Source organism: Propithecus coquereli, unplaced genomic scaffold (assembly GCF_000956105.1).
Source record: "Propithecus coquereli isolate 6110/MARCELLA unplaced genomic scaffold, Pcoq_1.0 Scaffold475, whole genome shotgun sequence".
In the NCBI taxonomy this organism is placed as follows: domain Eukaryota; kingdom Metazoa; phylum Chordata; class Mammalia; order Primates; family Indriidae; genus Propithecus; species Propithecus coquereli.
In genome coordinates this window covers 543,632-563,465 of record NW_012150563.1, presented here as the reverse complement: position 1 = coordinate 563,465, position 19,834 = coordinate 543,632, and the positions used below count along the sequence as shown (strand labels likewise).

Below are 19,834 nucleotides of genomic sequence, written 5' to 3'. Positions count from 1 at the left end.
CATTTATTCTTCAAAAGCATATTACACTGAAGCAACACAATACCCTTTAAACTTTTCCAAAATATCTCTAAAACTAACCATTGTATTTAAACGTAACAACTATATATAATGGTTGAAGCTCTGACTCAGGTGGGGCAAGGGTAATATACGTAACCTAAACATTTGTACCCCCACAATATGCTGAAATAAAAAAATAACTATATATAAAGAATATTGTATTTAAATGTAATAATTATAAAGAATGAGGAAACATTGAAAGATAAAATTTTATAAACAGTTTCTTTAAAAAAAAAACCCGGCTAGACTTGCCAACCCCTACATCCTTCAGTACGAATTCAAAAGTCCTTGTTTCCGAACACAGAGGCCAAAACATTCAGTTCAAACTTTAGACACTGACACAGGTGGCCAAGGCAGAACTTTTATCAAATCTTATTCTCCCTGGCTACCCGTCTCCCGCTTCATGACGTTAGATGTCCACATTACATTATAAAGGTTCGAATTCACAAATAGGAAATGATACACTTAAATCCCTTTCAAGCAGGTTTTTTTCTAACTTCTACTTCTTTTTTTTTTACATTTTGTTTTGTTTTGAGACACAGTCTTGCTCTGCTGCCCGGGCTAGAGTGCGGCGGTATCATCATAGCTCCTCAGACTCCTGGGCTCAAGCAGTCCTCTTTCCTCAGTCTCCCAAGTAGCTGAGACTACAGGCACGTGCCATCACGTCTGGCTAATTTCTTTCTATTTTTAGTAGAGCCAGGGTCTCGCTCTTGCTCAGGCTGGTCTTGAACTCCTGACCTCAAGTGATCCTCCCGCCTCAGCCTCCCAGAGTGCTAGGATTACAGGTATGAGCCACCACACCCGGTCCACTTCCACTTCTTAAAAGAAAAAAAAATATTTTCAAAACCCAGTTAATTAAAATGTGTGAGGCTATGGGTTCTGCTTTTTAAAAGGAACAAGCACCAGAGGAAGTACTGAGATCCTTCTGAACTGAGGCATTTGGGGAATACAGCCTGAGGATTTCACCAAACTGTGCTCATGTAAGTATAATTTCCTTAGCTCTGTATTGATCTAAAATAGAGATAAATTTGTTTCCACTACAAAGAAAAACAAAAACTAAAGCTGCTTTGTAGAACTGCACCTGTATCTGTCTAAATTTACCCCTTAAGTATCAGATACTCCTATTCAGGATGAAAACCATCTTGGGGACATTTACTGGAGAGTTTGTAAGACACACACGCAATTCTTTCACTGGAGATATGGACAAGGAGGAGAGCAAAATATTCAGCATCCTATAAGATGGACTATTTTCCCCATCAAAGGCTACAAATCCCTCTTACTCAGCCTCTCCAAATGAGAGTTTGCACTGGTCCAGGAAGCACTTCTGCAGCGCTCCTGTGTTTCAGGCTGGGAGTGTATCAATATGCAAGATAGACACAGTCCTTCTGCTTGTAATGCACGCCAGCAGAGCGGGAAATTCAGGCATTGAAAAAATAATTACAAGCATGAGTTTTACAAGGGAAAATAGGCAGGGAACATACAGCCAGAGGTTGGGGGTGGAAGGTGTGGGCATTGGGACAAATTTCCCTGAAAAAGAGTGACTTTTATATGCAGGCCCGAGGGTGAGTACCAGTTATCCACTGCGATTAGAGCGAACGCAAGCAGAAGCTTGCCCTTCAGCTGGAGCGACATGTGCAAAGGTCCAGAGGTGCAGGACAACATGCTACCTTCCAGGAGATGAAGAGAAAGCAACGGGAAGAGGCGGGAGAAGACTGCAGAGGCGAGCGTGGGCCGCACAGAGCGAAGGACCGGGGACATTGTCCTGAAGGCAATGAGAAGCCGCTGAAGAGTCAGAAGGAGGGCTGTGATCATTTTTGCCTGACGAGACCATGCTAGCTGCTCTGTGGACAATTAATTAGAGGAAGGCCAGTGAGGTTGTAGGGACGCCAGTTAGGCAACCAGGGCAATATTTCACGCAAGAAATGACGGAACTCAAGACACAGCAGTAGAAATGGAGCAGGGAGTGGTTCGAGAGCTATTGAAAAGGTTCCATTCACAGCATCAAGAGGACTTAGTAATGGATTGGAGGAGGGGAAAAAGAGAGAGGGAGGCATCAAGAATAACTCTTGGGCTTCTGGCTTGAGCGACGGTTGTGGATAGTCTTCCATTCAGCAAGAGAGGGAATTTCAGGAGCAGGGTTCAAATCACGAATGCCGTGTTGGACATTCCGAGCTTTAGGTCTCTGTGAATCAGGCAAGTGATAATGCCAAATAGGCATCTGGGCACTGCAGAAGGTCTGGAATCGATGAGGGGTTGGACTGAGATTCAATAATGGGAATCACTGGCAAATAGATTAGTATTTGAAGAAATGAAACTAAATGAGACATCCTGGAGAGGGTATAAAATAAGAGCAGAAAAGTGGCTAGAACAGAGAGGGGCCGGAATAACATAACTTTCAAGAGAAGGAGGATGTGGATAAAGAAATTTAGAAGGAACAGCCAGAGACGGAAGTGGAAAACAAGAAGGATGCTGTTGAACACTGGCTAAGAGCGTAGCTGAAGTGATGGATCCCACCATCTACGCTGGGCAGAGAAGGAAGCAGAGGATGCGGCGACTTACGTGGAGATGGAGAAAAAGTGGAGGAATCAAAGAATTGGGGAAGGAGAGTAATGTTTTTCTCTTAACACCCTACTTCCCACCTCTACTCCACTGACCTCACAGAAGCTAAGCTGAGACGTTTTGTTCATTGCAAATTTAGAAAACTGTAATTACAGTGATAAGCCTCCAAAATAGATAACATCACCCCTCTGCTTTTTGGATTGTTGTATAGCACTGTACAGTATTCAAAGTACAGTTATATTATTATTTCACTGTATCCTCACATAACACTATCAGGAAGGAAGGACAGGGATTATTAGCTCCATACACAAGTGACAGGCATGCCTAAGGTCACTCCCTGTTTATAATGCCAGAATTCAGATTCGAGACTCCTGACTTGGTCTCCAACTAAGGTTTCTTCCCACTGGACCTTGTCAATCTAGCCAGAAACACCAAGATGCAATTCGCAATTGTTCTGGAAGTCTGCCCCAAGGTTAGTGTCCCATGCATTGTGATAACAGAAAACTAGGTCCGCTTCCTGACTTCAGTGACAAAGGGCTTTGTTCTATTTATTATATATAAATCTAGAGTATGTTTTAATTGCTACAAATTGAATAGAGAGTAGAGGGAAAATACCACATGAATATAGGTGTAACATATATATTACCTTTGGTGACAACTTGAAAAGTAACTTTTCATATCAGGATCCAGGATAGTCCTGGTTTTGATAAAGGTTAAAAATGGAAGTGGAGGGGGGGAGGTGCAACCTCTAGCATTCAAATCACTGTGTCATTTGAAACCCAAGACAAAAAAAAAAAAATCAAAAGAATCTCATACAGAAGTAGAAGTATACAAGTATTCCACGGACTACCTGACTGCTGAATATTGTGACAGCAATACTCTTAGACTATTCAGTTACAGTAATATGAACAAATGGTTGATGAGTCACTGACACAAATTTGGGTAGGCCGAATCAAACAAGAGGAGGTATAATTTTAACCCTAGTACTTACCTTAAGGAAACATAATTTATCCTAAAGAGAGCCACTGAATCAGAATTTATTAGCTAATTTAACAGTTTTAACTAAAGAGTATTAGAAAAACATGCTTAGTATCTTCACAATGCTCCCAATAATTACATTTGTTGTTAAAAATAAATGTCAATGCCTCGAAAATTTTAAAACTGGCATTATCATACGGTCCAGCAATACCACTTCTGGGTATCCAAAAGAACTGAAAGCAGGGTCTTGTAGAGATATTTGTACACCCCTGTTCACAGCAGCATGATTCACAACAGCCAAAAGGTGGAAGCAACCCAAATGCCCATCACCAGAGGAACAGATAAACAAAATGTAGTACATACACAGAATGCAATATTATTCAGCCTTAAAAAGGCAAGAAATCCCGACACACACTACAACAGGATGAACACAAGGACAGTATGGTAACTGAAATAAGACAGTCACAGAAAGACAAATGCTGTATGGTTCCACTTATATGACATACCTAGGAAAATCGAACTCTTAGAAAAGAATAGGGAAAAAAGGTTGCCAGGGGCTGGAGAGGGAGAAATGGGGAGCTGTTATTTAATGGGTATTGAGTTTCAGTTTTGCAAGATGAAAAAATTTTAGAGATTGGTTGCACAACAGTGTAACTATACTTAACACTACTAAACTGCATACTTAAAAGTGGTTAAGATAATAAATTATTTTGTTATGTATACTTTACCACAATTAAAAATTTTAAAAAAAATGAAATAAACAGCCCGGGCGCGGTGGTTCACACCTGTCTTCCTAGCACTCTGGGAGGCCGAGGCGGGAGGATCCTTTGAGCTCAGGAGTTCGAAACCAGCCTGAGCAAGAGCGAGACCCCGTCTCTACTAAAAATAGAAAGAAATTAATCGGACAACTAAAAATACATAGAAAAAATTAGCCGGGCATGGTGGCGCATGCCTGTAGTCCCAGCTACTCGGGAGGCTGAGGCAGGAGGATCGCTTGAGCCCAGGAGTTTGAGGTTGCTGTGAGCTAGGCTGACGCCACGGCACTCACTCTAGCCCGGGCAACACAGTGAGACTCTGTCTCAAAAAAAAAAAAAAATGAAGTAAACATTAAAAAACTAAATATCACATAGAATAATAATTTAATCACATATTAGAATAAATCCAAGTCCTCTAGACTGGATCAGACTTAAAGAAAAATAATCATCTTTGTGGATTTTATCTTTTTGTTCGATTTTATGAGAACTCAGCAGCAAAATATGAGACTATGGCAGCAAATATACTAATATTTTCAGAAAGCTTCCTAAGAACAAGAATCACTAATATATTTTTACAATCTGGTGAAATTAGGATAAACCTAAGTGTTAAAAACTAATTTGTAAAGTTACATGATCAGCCACGTGCTTTTCTTCTTTTTCTGAGGTTACTAAGCTCTGAAGCCTCTTCAGAAGGAAACTTAGAAAGATGAAGATTTGCCACAAAACTCAGATAATCTGTCGGCGCTTATTTCCAGTCCCACTCAGGGGCCAGGGAAGAGACGCGCAGCTTTGAAACGCCCCAGGCCACCCCGTGCGCCCGCGCAGCCCCCTCCCAGACGGGCCGTCGCCCAGCAGCGTCACCTTGCGGACGAGGTTGGCGTGGCACTCGCCCCGCTGCGCCGGCGGGGGACAGTCCGGGGGCAGCCGGCGGCCGAGCGCCCTGCTCTGCTGCGCCGCGTACGTCACCGCCGACTGGAAACGCAGCTCCACGGAGTTGACGTCTCTGACCACGTCGGTGACGTCAAAGCTCTGCGTTGGAGGGAAGGAGCAGAAACACACCACGTGGACGTCGTCTTGTGTGTGAAATTTTACGTCAAGGCAGAATGTGTGAATGATGCATAAATAATTCAAATCTGGGTTCAGCCTTCCTGTAGAGGAAGCGTCTCTCGGAAATGCGGTAGTATAACTTAGCTGCCCACTTTTAGTTATAACTAAGCGTATTTCCCTATTTCTAAGTTTCTCCCTCTACTTTTCCTGATAGAAGGATAGTCTTGGGGAAATAACAGAGCAAAACAAATATCTTTACCCCTGGAATGTCCGCTCTGGCTATTTGCATGTGGCCTTGAGCTGCCAAGCATGTCCACACTCTGTGACAACCTGACTCTCTGGTACGAACGGCGTGTATTTCTAAGCCCTAAGTTATTTTTGTTTTGAAAAGTCTGCCTTTGAAAGGGAAGGATGATCAGCATATAATCTCGGAATTTAATTATTCCAGGGAGAAAAGAACATTTTCTTTTAAAATCATTTATCAATTGTCATTTCCCGTGAAACTCTGTATCACCATACAACAGAGAAAGGATCAGCATTCATTGAACACTCCCTATGTGCCAAGAACTTGCCCTCCATTTTTCATAATTAGCTTAGTAAATCCCCACAGTAACCCCAGGGGGTTTGTAGTGTTTCCATCATTCTACAAATGTGGCAGCTGAAAAATAAAGTAATTGATCCAGTGTTTCATACAGCCTGTACTTTTTGCATGGCCAATTATGCGTTAACCTTTCACTACTCAGAAAAACAATTAACATAAACACACATAAATTTTTTTTTCATGTGATGTCATTATATACTTACATATCTATTGAACATGTTGTCTGTTTTCCCAATAGTGACTTCATTGAACAGGACTTTTGAAACTGTATCTACTCCCTCAAAAATCAAATTTATTTTTTGCCATTTGCTAAAAAAAGAAAAAAATTTTAAAACAAGATCTATAAACATTAACCTAGATAAGTCTTTTTTTAATTAGTTAAAAACAAAAGGAATATTTCACAAAAGTATGTATCCTTAAAGGGCAGTTGAAATTTTCAGAAGTATTGGTTTAATATATGTTTATGTTCTTTAAGTGATCCAGCTTTTCTCCATAATCTATCAATAATCACCGTAAAACCATGAGCAAAACTTATAATTTCCAAATACATTAATTTTCTTCTAGTTCCTTCACAAAGTTCTTAAGAGAACCAAGATAAATAATAGACACAAAACATTTTCACAAACTGTAGCATTTACTAACACTATCTAAGAGGACATGTTACCCAACTAATTAGTATCTATGAGTGAATAGTATGTGCTCAGTGCTCTGCTAAGCCTTACAGGAAACTATAACAGTCTCTGAATGTAAGGAATCTGCAATCTGGTTGGTATTCGTTGGCTGGTTGGCAATCTTGTTGGACAACTACAAGTGCTGTCAGACTTCATCTCATAAGAAAAGACTTCAAGAAGAACAACTTAGAGAAGAGAAAAATAATAAATAAAGTGTGTTATATCCATACCAAAAAATATTATTCAACAATATAAAGGAATGAAGTGCTGATACATGCTACAACATGGATGAACTTTGAAAATGTGATTATGCTAAGTGAAAGAAGCTGGTCACAAAGGACCACGTATTGCATGACCCAGTTTCTATGAGGTATCAAGAACAGGCAAATCCAGACAGTCAGAAAGTGAGTGAGTGGTTGCCTGTGGCTGGAATGGAGGAAGAGCTGGGAATGGAGAATGATTGCTAATGGCCATGGCTTTCTTCCGGGGGAGTGAGGAAAATGTTCTAAACTTGATTATGGTGACGGTTTTGCAACTCTGTAAAGACACCAAAAACCACTGACTTGTACACTTTAAATGAGTGAATCATATGGTATGTGAATTATTTCTCAATAGGGTTGTTATTAAAAAAAAAAAAAGATGGGTAGAAAGGCCTGGGTAGAGGGTAGACCACCCCCTATCGCCACCAAGAAGGGACAAAACCAATGCAAGGGGGTGCTAACAGCATCAATTTCTCTAAGGTAAAAGACCCGATTCACATGCATAATGGAGCAGGGGAGCTGGGTGCGTAGAAAGTGGGACGACTCTGCAGGGTAGAGGGACACAGGCAGTGCTACAGGGACAGGGAACATTCAGTAGCATTTTCACAGACAAGCAGAGAAGTTTAGACTTGATTTGCCAGCAGAAGAAAGACACTTGCTATTCTTGAGCAAAAACATGTCATGGCAAAATCAATATTTTGGAAAGATGAATCTAAAGCTTCTACATAGAAAAGACTGGAGAATAAAAGAACAAAGCCAGAAATTTAATTAGGCAGCTTTGGCCTTATTCAGGCACTCACCAAAAAGGTGGAAAGTTGGAAATGAGAAGGAAGGGGCTGAACCAAGAGAAATGTTAGGCAAAAAATTAACATATCTTAGAAACAGACTGAATACAGGGAGATGAAGATACTGGAAAATACTGTAACATTAAGACAAACAATGGGGCTGTTAGAGTATAAAGTTAGTTTTAAGAGGGAAAGTCAATCGGTTAAGTTTTGGGCATGCTGAGTTCAAGGTGAAATAGGACCATTACAGAAGATATTTTAAGTATTAATATTACCTGGAAATAAAAGCCTGGAGCACAGCAGTAACTCCATGATATTGAGCACAATATTCTGGCTTTATTTTTTTTTGAGACTATTAAATAATTATCAAAAAATTCATATAATAAGCAATAGTGAATAAGCATATGAATAAGAAATAGCTATTTCTTATTCATATAATAAGAAATAGCTATTTCATTTAGCAATAGTGGTGATATATGTATTTGGGTTACCTTCTACCTCATATTTGCTTACAATAACATAAAACATACTGAAAACAATACCTGTGCTTTACCTCATGGCCTCACAATGTAGTGTAAGGCCAAGTTCATGGTCTCAGTAGTTGGTTAGAACCACACAGAGCAAATGATATATCTCTGATCCTACTTAAAAATATTATTAATATATACACTCTATTGATTACTGGGCGAAGGAGAAAATATGCATAAGAGAATTGATTAGGTCTACGTGACTCCATTGTAACCATTGGAAAAATGATTCAATAGACACAATTTCACGACCGATGATCAGTGGCACCATCCTCATATACAAAACAAAACATAAATCCCATATTCACTTTTATAGAACGAGGCTTACATCTTACTTAGCTCTCTGATGTACAAGCTACACAAGCAAAACAAAACGTTATTACCTAGATAGAAGAAAAGTTCGAATAATAATAAATATATATATGTGCATACATACGTACCTAAAGTCAAAGGGGAGTTTAAATTTCTTGCTATAGGTCCAGTTATCCAAGGAGATCCATCTATAGTTAACGTCATTAAATCTATAGTAAGGATCCTATTGATACAAGATAAAAATGATTATGATAGTTTAATATGCAAAAATAAATCAATACAATAAACATGAAATAAATTATTAGCAACATTAATATGAACTCTCGGCCTAGTAGCACAAAAAATTCAGATCATTAGCACTGAAAAATGTAGGGAAAAAATTCCAACAAATTACCTAAAATGAAAGTGTCCCAAGGTATAAATAATACAGTTCCATTATCAAAGAACTTGTGTGGAGATTAAGATTGGCTTCCCTTGCTGAAAGCAAACAGAGAAGCTCCGACGTATTGGCAGAGAATGAGAAGATGAGCCCGCGGTGCGCAGCCAGCAGCCTCATGGTCCTGCAGCTCCCACTCCGCTGCCCGCGCCGCCACCCCCAGCCGGCCTCCAGGGGGAATGCTCCTTTCCACCGCCCAATGGTCGGCACAACTCCCCTCTCCTTGGGTCCGCTTAGCATTTTCTAGTTTTCACTTAGCTTTACTGAGTAAGCACAAAAAGGATCTCTACAGAGAATACACAGGCAGCACAAGCTTCAGACCAGTAAGCTAAGAAAGAATGGACGCGTGTCCATAAATAAAGTTTTACTGGGGCGCAGCTATGCCCATTCCTTTACGTGTTATATAAAGCCACTTTTATGCTACAGAGGCAGAGTTGAGTAGACATCACAGAGACCATATGTCCCACAAAGTCAAAAATATTTAATATCTTGCCCTTTACTGAAAACATTTGCCAACCCCTGCCCCAGAAGACTGGCCTGCCAAGGTGCTCATAGATGTTGAGTCTGCGTGTCCAGCCCCAATTCCTCCCTTTCATAATCCTTAGGTATTTCTTCTCCTACCCATTTTCCAGCCTTTCTCTCCCAAGGAGGACTCCCAGACAGGAGGCAGCACAGAAAGCGGTAAGCGAAGCTTTTCTGTCCGTCTGTCTGTGAAGGACACATAGAGGGAAAGCGTGCGGGCACAGAGCGGCTTCCCCTCCTCTGTCAGCGACAGGGCCAAGCGCTGCTTCCTGCGGGACTGCAACTCCAGGTGAGAAGGAAAAGCCAACTTCGTCTAAATCACACCGAGGTAGGAGCTGGATGACCGAGTTAGGCTGGCACGGGCCAGCTGGGCAGCCGGCCGGGGCCTCAATCTGTCACAGGCACGACGACATCACTCAGTGGGTATCGAGATCAAGATAAGCATCTGCCAGAAACTGCTCCTGACTCGAAGAAAGATTTTGCTGAACAACTAGAGAAGAGAGTGCCTGATGAGATTTTATTTATTTATTTTTTTTTTTGAGACAGAGTCTTGCTCTGTTGTCCAGGCTAGAGTGCCGTGGCGTCAGCCTAGCTCACAGCAACCTCCAACTCCTGGGCTCAAGCGATCCTCCTGCCTCAGCCTCCCAAGTAGCTGGGACTACAGGCATGCGCCACCATGCCCGGCTAATTTTTTCTATATATATATTTAGTTGTCCAGATCATTTCTTTCTATTTTTTTAGTAGAGACAGGGTCTCGCTCTTGCTCAGGCTGGTCTCGAACTCCTGAACATGAGCGATCCACCCGCCTTGGCCTCCCAGAGAGTTAGGATTACAGGCGTGAGCCACCGCGCCCGGCCCCTGATGAGATTTTAAAACAACAGGTAATCACCAAACTGACTGTGAAGGTCTGGTGAATGCAGAGGTTTTGTTCGGCTAAGCGGTGTGTGCCAGGCCCAGCCAACTTGCTCCCTTTTCTGCTCTTTCCTCGCACAGGACCCAGCCTGTCCAAGGAATAAACATGGAACAAATACTTAAGGACACGAGTTTGAAGAGGCACCGAATTATTAGCATGGCCGTGTCGCTCCACCCAGCCCTATTTATAACTCTACACTGTGGCCTTAGTCCAGGACAGTTAAAAATATCAGGAGGAGGAAGGTGTGAGGGCGGCTTGGCCACAGCACACCCATGCTGCAAGCCCGGGGGCGACCCATGGCACCACAAGTGGGGCAAGAGTCCCCTGCCTGTCTCCCAGCTCCTTGAGGAAGCTGTATATTGGGTTTGACAGGGCAACCTTCCCAGATACATTTTTTTCTAACCAGAATTTATGAGTTAAAATGTTCTCTTTCAAGTAATTTTTCTTATTTGAAAGAAGCCAATGTGAAAAACTACATACTGGATGGCTTCAACCATATAACATTCCGGATGTTAGACAAAAATTACAGGAGACCACTGTTTTGGACTGAGCTCCTGCACTAGGCCCCAGCAGACTAGACCAAACCAAAATGGAGTCACTCATGCTAAGTATCATTTAATCATCATGAAACTTTCAGAAAGCAGGTAGATCCCCAAACAGACCCATTTTTCCTGAAAACAGGAGATTCCAGTCCACCCAAGTAAGGAAGTCCCCTCTGCTTTAACCCTTACAAGAAAAGTAACATGAAGTAACCGGATGTTAATCAATCAGACTTTTTCCTTTTGTTCTGTTTCCTCCTTCCCACCTCACATAACCCACTGTTCCCCCACTGCCCAGCGGGAGTTCGCATTCTATTTTGTAGAATGGAGGCTGCCCTGACTCGTGAATCATGAATAAAAGCCAATTCGATCTTTAACTAAATTTGTTGTAATTTTGTCTTTTGACATGTAAAAGGCAAAACTATGGAGACAGTGAAAAAAATCCCAAGTTACCACGGGTTAAGGGGGAGGGAGGGATAAATAAACAGAACGCACAGGATTTTGAGGGCAGTGAACCCATTCTGTATGATACGACAGTGGTGGATACGTGCCACTGTACATTTGTGCAAACCCAAAGAATGCACGACCAAGAGTGAACCCTAATGAGAAGTGTGGGCTCTGCGTGGTGACGATGTGTCGATGTCCGTTCATCAACTGTAACATCTGAGCCACTCTGATGTGCGACGTTGATAAAGGGGGGCTAGGCATGCACGGAGGCAGGTTTACGGGAAACTCCCTACACTTTCTGTTAATTTTGCTATGAACCTACAACTGCTCTAAAAACATAGTCTATTAAAAATTTTTCTCTTACTAAGGGAAAATACCTTACCAAATAAAAAAGTTGCAAAGGCTTAGATCACATTTATATACTAATAATAACTATTCCAAATGCTAATCAACTTAGTTTGGCTCCAGATTGGTCTGATCGCCTTTGATCATATTAAAATTCTGAGTCTTATTTAAAGCAAGCAGCAGCTCAGGGTTATCTCTCATGACTAAGAACCCATGTGAGTTGCTGAGTTGTTAAGCAAACCCATGAATCCTAAAACCAATAACAGGATCATTTGTTGACGATTTACGATATATCAGCCTCCGAGGTAGGCGCTTATACACTCTTATCTTCCTAATAAACATGTGCAGCAAATACCATTTTATAGAAGAAACTAAAGCTTCAAGGGAAGTGACTTTCCCACGACTAAGCAGAAGTATGTACATCCAGCAATGAAACCAACGGAGTCTAACACCAAGGTCTGCATGCTTTTGACTACACTGCAACGCCTCATGCTACATATATTTAATGCTTACAATTGTATACCAGATGATAACTGCAACAACAATAATACAACAGCTAAAAGTGACTACCTGTGACTCTCCTGGGGTAGGTACTACTATTGTTTCATTTACTAACAGAGTCCAAGGCTCAAAGTCAAATGGCTATTAGGTCGTGGAGCACGACTCAGAACCAGGCACTCTGGCTCCAGAGTCCACACTCTTAATCATTACCTAATGCTACCATTAACATCACAACACCATCAATAATTACAATGGCAGTGCTATTACAGAGCAGGAACCCTGAGATAAACATGCCACGTGTGTGCCCCAGCTAGGTATTTATAACTGATACTTACCATACTTACTGTACAGCCACAAGCCAAGTGTCATCAGAGCATGTGAATGACAGTATCATCGGTCTCACTTTCTCTGTAAGCTTCTGGACTCAGTCTATTTCATCTGTTCATAGACACATATACTACTCAACCAGGCATAGCTTTTCCACTGCCCAACTCTGTTTCAGTCCAATGCCTGACTTTACCCCGGACATAACTACCTCAAGTGGATTTAAATGGAGAAAGCCTTTATAACTGCTTCATTTACAGGCATTGTTTTCTTAGACATTTAGGTAAAAATAAATAAATAAATGTTAAAACATTTATTCAAAAACAAGCAAAACTGTGATTAAGATACATAACTATTTGGGTCCGGGTGCGGTGGCTCCCGCCTTTGATCCTAGCACTACGGGAGGCCGAGGCCGGAGGATCGCTGGAGGTCAGGAGTTAGAGAGCAGCCTGAGCACGAGTGAGACCCCGTCTCTACGAAAAACAGAAAAAGTAGCCAGGCATCGTGGCATGTGCCCATCGGCCCAGCTACTCCAGAGGCTGAGGCAGGAGGATGGCATTAGCCGAGGAGTTTGAGGCTGCAGTGAGCTATGATGACGCCGCTGCACTCTAGCCGGGGTGACAGAGCAAGACTCTGTCTCAAAAAAAAAAAACTTAATTTGTAAAAAGCAATAAAATGCTAATTCAGAATAGTGGTTACCTTTAGGGGAGGCAGGCAATGGCATTGGGAGGGGGCAAGGTAACTGCAATGGTATTGTGACATTCAGGCTCATAAATTAGGTAGCGGGCGCATGGGTATTTGTTTAATTATTGGCCTTTAAAATTCATAAATGCGTGGATGTTTATAACTTTCCATGGATCAAGTACTACATGTTAATGATAATAAATACATCAAAGAAAATGCTCATGGGAAGCTCAGCTACCCTCAACTACACAGAGGTCCTTAGCGTTCCATTCAGAGGCAGCTGTGCTCTCCCAACCTCAGTTTCTCCATTGGCAAATGGGATCTTCCACTGCGAGTCTTCCTTCAAGGGTGCACAGTTCCAAGAGATGGCCAGCCCATGAGTCAGGCGACACATTTTGGTCAGCCTTAACACCTTTTCCTAAACTCCTCAAGTTAGTAAATACTGCTTCCCGTCTAACACTGGTCTAGGGAAAAAAGAGTTGTGATTTGAGAAGACTCCTTATTTTCTGACCAAAGGGAAAACAAGACAAACGATTTGCTCAGCCCACTTTCCCAAGCCCAGGCCTTAGGCAGGGGCTTCAAGGAGACAGAGACAAATGACACCTCGCTACAACGTAGCAGGGGGCTCCCGGGACTGGCATTCACCAAAGGTCGGGATAAATGCCCGGAGAGAGATTCTCAGCTGACAGGAGGGTGGGAGGAGGAGATCACATTCGCTCAGGGGGGAGGCTGAGCAGCTGAGCAGCTCCACAGAGGTGGCTGCCACCTCGAGGTGAAGCCGGGGGCCGGGGGGAGCCGCCAGGTGGAACAGGCAGCCGGGCGACCATCTCGGGCATGTGTGGGGCCCTGCTCCAGCTCACCGCCTGCGGCTGCTCGTGCAGCTCATGAAACGTGTCTGCACATCTGTTTCTTCAGTTCCAGAATGGAGATGATAGTCGTGGCAGTCACACCTGCACGCCTCGCAGAGTCAGTACACAGACCACAGGAGACAGTCATGAAGTGCTCAGAACTGTCCTTGGCACGCGGCCAGCACTCTATGACTGACACTGCCATCTCCGTGACATGTGCCGATGTGAAGTGATTTCTAAGATAGATGAAGTTCAAGAATAACGTCAGTGTAAACAATATATGTTTTCATCTGTAGAGGGGAAATACACAAATCCCTTATGATATATGTCTGTCTGTGTTTATAACATCTGTGGAAGAATACACGAGAAACTGGCTGACGGTAGGTGTCTCTATAGAAGGGACCCGCAGAACAAGGAGCCAGGGAAGGAGACTCACTTTTCATTAAATAGCTGACCTGTAATTTTTTTTATTATTTGTATCCATTACCTATTTCTAACTGACCTCTTTTTTAAAGAGAAAACAAAAAGCTGGCTTGATAGCAGGGGCAACGATGAGGGGGGATGGTTATAAGACACTGGAGGATGGAGCTACAAGATCCAGTACCTGACAATCCTGGAAGAGGTGAGAAGAAAAAAAACGAAAACAAAAATGGAACTGAAATTCTGGGTCAGTTCGCTGGGAAAACACTCAGGCTTTTTATCAGAAACAGGTAAGATAAGAGAAACTAAGGATTGGGAGGCTTGAAAGAAGAGACGTTTGGATATATTGAGTTTCATATGCCATGAGGACATTTCATTTCCAGCTGGAAATCAGGGGAGATGCAGTGGTTAGAGACAAGGATTTGAGCAATTGTGGCACAGACAGGAAGGCTGAGATGCAGAGACTTCCCAGAGACAGAGAACAAAGAAAGAAGTGACACGTGAATTCACCATGAGGAAATGTTCGCGTTTATTGAAAACTTTTAGCAAATGAGATGTTTTAGTGGCATATTTTGAGCAACAGCATATGGTGCTCATCTTTATTTTCACTGGACATCTTTAAGTTAAAACAATAATTGTTCCTTTTGCTTCATATTTACTCTTCCTGCCCACAGGCAGTGTGGGATGGAAAAGAGTATCTGGGTTTCAAGCCTTGCTCCCACTTATCAGACACGTGACTTCCCCGAGCCTCAGTCAATGTGAGTAGTCATACCTCTTGCACAGGGTGGCTGTGGAAATTCCATGAACAAGTGCACAGGAGAGGGCCAAGAACAGCCATTGCGCACGGAAGGCGTCAAGTAAATATGATAATGAAAATGAAATTTATAGTCTAGGCAGACTACACATTACCTACATGTGAGCGGCACCAGCCAGCACCCACCTGAAAATCCAACCCTCGGATGGTGCCTTGCCTGTCAGTGCTGGGCCACGTGAAGCAGATCCTGTTCCCTACACACCTCACGTGGCATCAAACAAGAAAGAGTTTTTCCAGGCTTAAGAGCCAGGATTTTGTAAATATCTTTTTTTTTTTTTCAAATGAGGGCTTAACGACCTCACAATTCTCTCTTCCCAGAAATTGAGCAACATTATTAACTGATGACTTATTTCTGTTTCAATTTATATTTCAAATGCAGAGTCATTAGCTAATTTATCCCCTTAATGTCGCACTTGGTTTAAGCAGTCAGACTTCAGAAGACGCCACTCAGATCTTCAAATGGATCTTTTCCTAAAAGCTTTTGAGATCATTTCACATCATAAAGCTAAACGTTCCATTTTTTAGTCTTAAGACCTCTGTGGAAAGTTAGTATAACAACCAGAAAGTGCCTTCTGTTTTAAGAATAAATTTATGTTTAGTCATTTTGGACTGTAATCATGGGACTTCCTTCTCTGAAACACAACGGAACTATTCCATGAGCGATCATGGTATTGTGGCTATGTTTAAAAAAAGAAAGTCCTTACCTTTTAGAAAGCCATACTGAAATGTTTGTGGATGAAATACTGTGAAATCTGGGATCCCTTTAAAATAATAAGGGGTGTCACAGTGAATGACAGAAGAAAGAAAATTCGCCATGAATTGGTAAATGTTGAAGCCAGGCGATAGGCAAATGAGATTTCACTTTGCTATTCTCTTTACCTCCGTATTTATTTGAAATTCACCGCGGTAAGTTTCCACCACATGGAAGCTGCTTCTTTGCTACTTAAAGATTGCAAAAATACCATGCACACTGACGCACGTGTGTTATTAGAATGTACTTATGAGTGCCAACCTGCAGATTAGGGACTCCATAGACGACTCCTTAGACAAAATGATTAAGGCCAGCTTGTTAATCAGATGTATAGCTACTACGATATAATCTTATAGCTTAAATTTTATAGATCTACACATCTAAAATACATCCTTCTCTGGCTATCTGTTCCCATTGCAAATGAAGAATATAAGGCAATAATAAAATTTACAGAAAAAGTACTAAGCATTTGATGCCTATGACTTCTTTAGTATATGTGTATATTTATATAGTAATAATATATTTTCTTCCATTTTCAAGTGTAGATTTTGCGTAAGAACACATCTTTATAATGGTATTTACGCAGTTACTAGAAATTATTCTGGATCTGCATTCATAGACCCAAACACAGAAAGATACTCACCATATATTTTAAATGAAAAAGTAGCTTACAAAATCATCTTAGGGAATGATTTCATTTTTACTATATATTATTGTATTTGTATATAGTTAGAAAAAATCTGGAAAGATAAACACTAAAAATTTTACAGTAAAGGAGAACTAACTTCTCCTTTGTAGCATGCTTTTTACCAGTCTGTCTTTTTCCTTTATATTTTCTGCATTAATTTTTTTTACAATAAGCATTAAATAAGTTTATAAAAATAATTTTATAATTCTTTTTAAAAGATTGAATAAGAAAATAATGTCAGTATATGAGAACTTAGTGCATGATAAAAATAATATTTTAAATCAGTAGACAAAAGAAAAATTGTTCAAATCACGAGATATAAACAACTAACTGAAAAAAACTCAAATGAATCAAAATGTTTTAAATATAAAAAAAGAAGCATAAAGATACTTGGTAGGAGGTGCGGGGCTGGGGGGTAGAATTACTTTCTAAGCCAACTATCAAAACAGAAACAACCATAAGAGAAAAAACTTAAAAGATTTCAATATATAAAAACTTAAAACATCTAGATGACAAAATACATCATTAATAAATGGGAAATTTTTGAAAATATATAACAACTAGGCCAGGTACAGTGGCTCATGCCTGTAATCCCAGCATTGTGTGAGGCCAAGGCAGGAAGATAGCTTGAGGCTAGTTCTGACCAGTCTGGGCAACATAGTGAGACCTCAGCTCTACAAAAAATATAATATTAATAATAGAAAAAAATTAGCCAGGTGCACTGGCCTGTGCCTGTCGTCCTAGCTACTAGGGAGGCTGAGGTAGGAAGATCACTTAAGCCCTGGAGTTGAGCCTGCAGTAAGTTAATGATCACACCACTGCACTCCAGCCTGGGCAACAGAGCAAGACCCTGTCTCGCAAAAAAAAAAAAAGAAAGAAAGAAAATATATAACAAGTAAAGAGGTCTTACAAATCTATATTAAAGATGAATAGCCAATGGAAACATAGACAAAGAAGACGAATAATAAACCCCAAATCACATAAAATAAACATATAAAAAATATTTAACCTCACTATAAAGTAAATTGTTTTTGTTTTTGTTTTTAAATAATATTCAGATCTAGCACCTAAAATAAGCATCTGGCGAAATGATGATGGCAGTGTACAACTTTTACAGAGAGCAGCTTAGAAGTGCATATTAAAAGACTAAAAAAGTGCATCTCCTTTGAATGAGCTATTGCACTTTTAAATATTTGTCCAAGAAAATAAGGATGTATACTAAAATCTTGTTAAAAGGATATTCATCAAAAAATAGAAAAAATATGGGCAAATCTATCTAATAATAAATGATTAATTACAAGTGATGGTAATTATGTATAATGGAATTTTAAAAGAGTCATTACATATGGTTCGTAGAAATATGTTTACTGCATGTAAGAGCATCACAAAATGCTAAATATGAAAAGTTGTTCAACTTCATATTTAAATATTTATAAATGAGTATGCATAGAAAAATTCTGCATTGGATAAACTGTATTTTCTTTTATGTTAATAGCGGTTATCTATGAAAGCCAGGTGTACAACCTTCCTTCTTCTTATGTACCTATATTTTCTAATTTTGGTACACTGAGACTATCTTTTAAAAAAAAAGAGGTTTTCAAGGCTTACACCAGTGGGAAATTGCATAGGAAGGCTGAGAACCTACCTAACGAGAGTTCCTTTACCCATGCACTTAACATACCCTATGGTAATAAATAACTAGGTTTTCTGCCTCACTAAACGTGACTTCCCACAGAACAGGAACTCAAGTCTTACTCGTGTCTTTTTTACTCCTAGTGCCTTTGTTGTGTGTGGCGTAACAGTGGGCTGAATGAACAACCCTTAACAGGGAGGCCCAAAGAGACCCTCCATGCAACCTAAGGTTCATATTCTTTTTTCTTTTTTTTTTCAAGACAGAGTCTGGCTCTGTTGCCCTGGCTAGAGTGAGTGCCGTGGCGTCAGCCTAGCTCACAGCAACCTCAAACTCCTGGGCTCAAGCGATCCTCCTGTCTCGGCCTCCCGAGTAGGTGGGACTACAGGCATGCGCCACCATGCCCGGCTAATTTTTTCTATATATTTTTAGTTGTCCGATTAATTTCTTTCTATTTTTAGTAGAGACGGGGGTCTCGCTCTTGCTCAGGCTGGTCTCGAACTCCTGATCTCGAGCGATCCTCCAGCCTCGGCCTCCCAGAGTGCCAGGATTCCCGGCATGAGCCACCGCGCCCGGCCCTAGGGCTCAGATTCTGTACAGGAAACCCAGACAGCCACCTGTGAAACAGCCGAGGCTGGCCACACAGCCTCTCGGTAAACACAAATTCCATTTTACCAACACCTCGGACCAAAAACCCTGAAGTTTTCCTTGAGTCTCCTTTCTCTCACTCCTCACACCCAATCCATAAACGGATCCAACTGAACAAATCCTGTTGCTGCTACATTTCAGATGTGTTCTTACAACCAGTCTCGCCATTTCGCTGCTCCCAGCCTGGTCCAAGCCAGAGCTCCTCTCTTGCCCACAGACCTGCAGCGGTCCCCGGCTGCTCTCCACGCTGCCACGCTTCCGCACTGTCGTCTCTGCGCGGCAGCCAGAGTGATGTTTGCTAAGGCAAGCCTCATCACGCCACTCTAAGCCCCCAACCCCCAATGACGTCCCTTCACATGTAGAATAAAAGTGTTTTTATTTGCCAATGCGTTTCACAAGCCCTTCATGGCCTGCCCTAGACGCTGCTTTGAACCCCTCTCCTTCCCTGCTGGCTCGCAGGGCTCCAGCTGCGCTGGCCTGCTTCCCATTCCTGGAACTTGTCACCAGCACTACAGGGCCTCCCCCCTCCCAATTTCCATCTTTTTTCCCCTCTTTGCTGGGAATGCACTTCTCCTTAAAAGTGGCCTTATCAATAAAGGTCTCTGCTTAAAAGTCAACTTATCAAAATGGCTACGCTTAACCACTGTTTTTTTAAAATTGCAATCCTTTCCTTCACTCTCTCCCTCTAATCTGCTTAATATTCCAGCCTGGGTGACAGAGAGAGACCCTGTCTCTTAAAAAAAAAAAAAAAAAAAGTACTTGGCAGGGCGCA

General features: G+C 41.4%; 1 protein-coding gene across 1 annotated transcript in view; it reads right to left on the bottom strand.

The window, feature by feature from the left end:
• Positions 1-19,834, bottom strand: part of MANBA (mannosidase, beta A, lysosomal) — a 108,721-nt gene that overhangs the window by 87,333 nt on the left and 1,554 nt on the right. The window contains exons 2-4 of the mRNA XM_012655373.1: positions 8,681-8,775; positions 6,201-6,306; positions 5,211-5,378 (exon numbers count right to left, since the gene is read on the bottom strand). Coding sequence (XP_012510827.1) covers positions 5,211-5,378; positions 6,201-6,306; positions 8,681-8,775 — 369 coding nt within the window. The remainder of the gene's footprint in view (positions 1-5,210; positions 5,379-6,200; positions 6,307-8,680; positions 8,776-19,834) is intronic.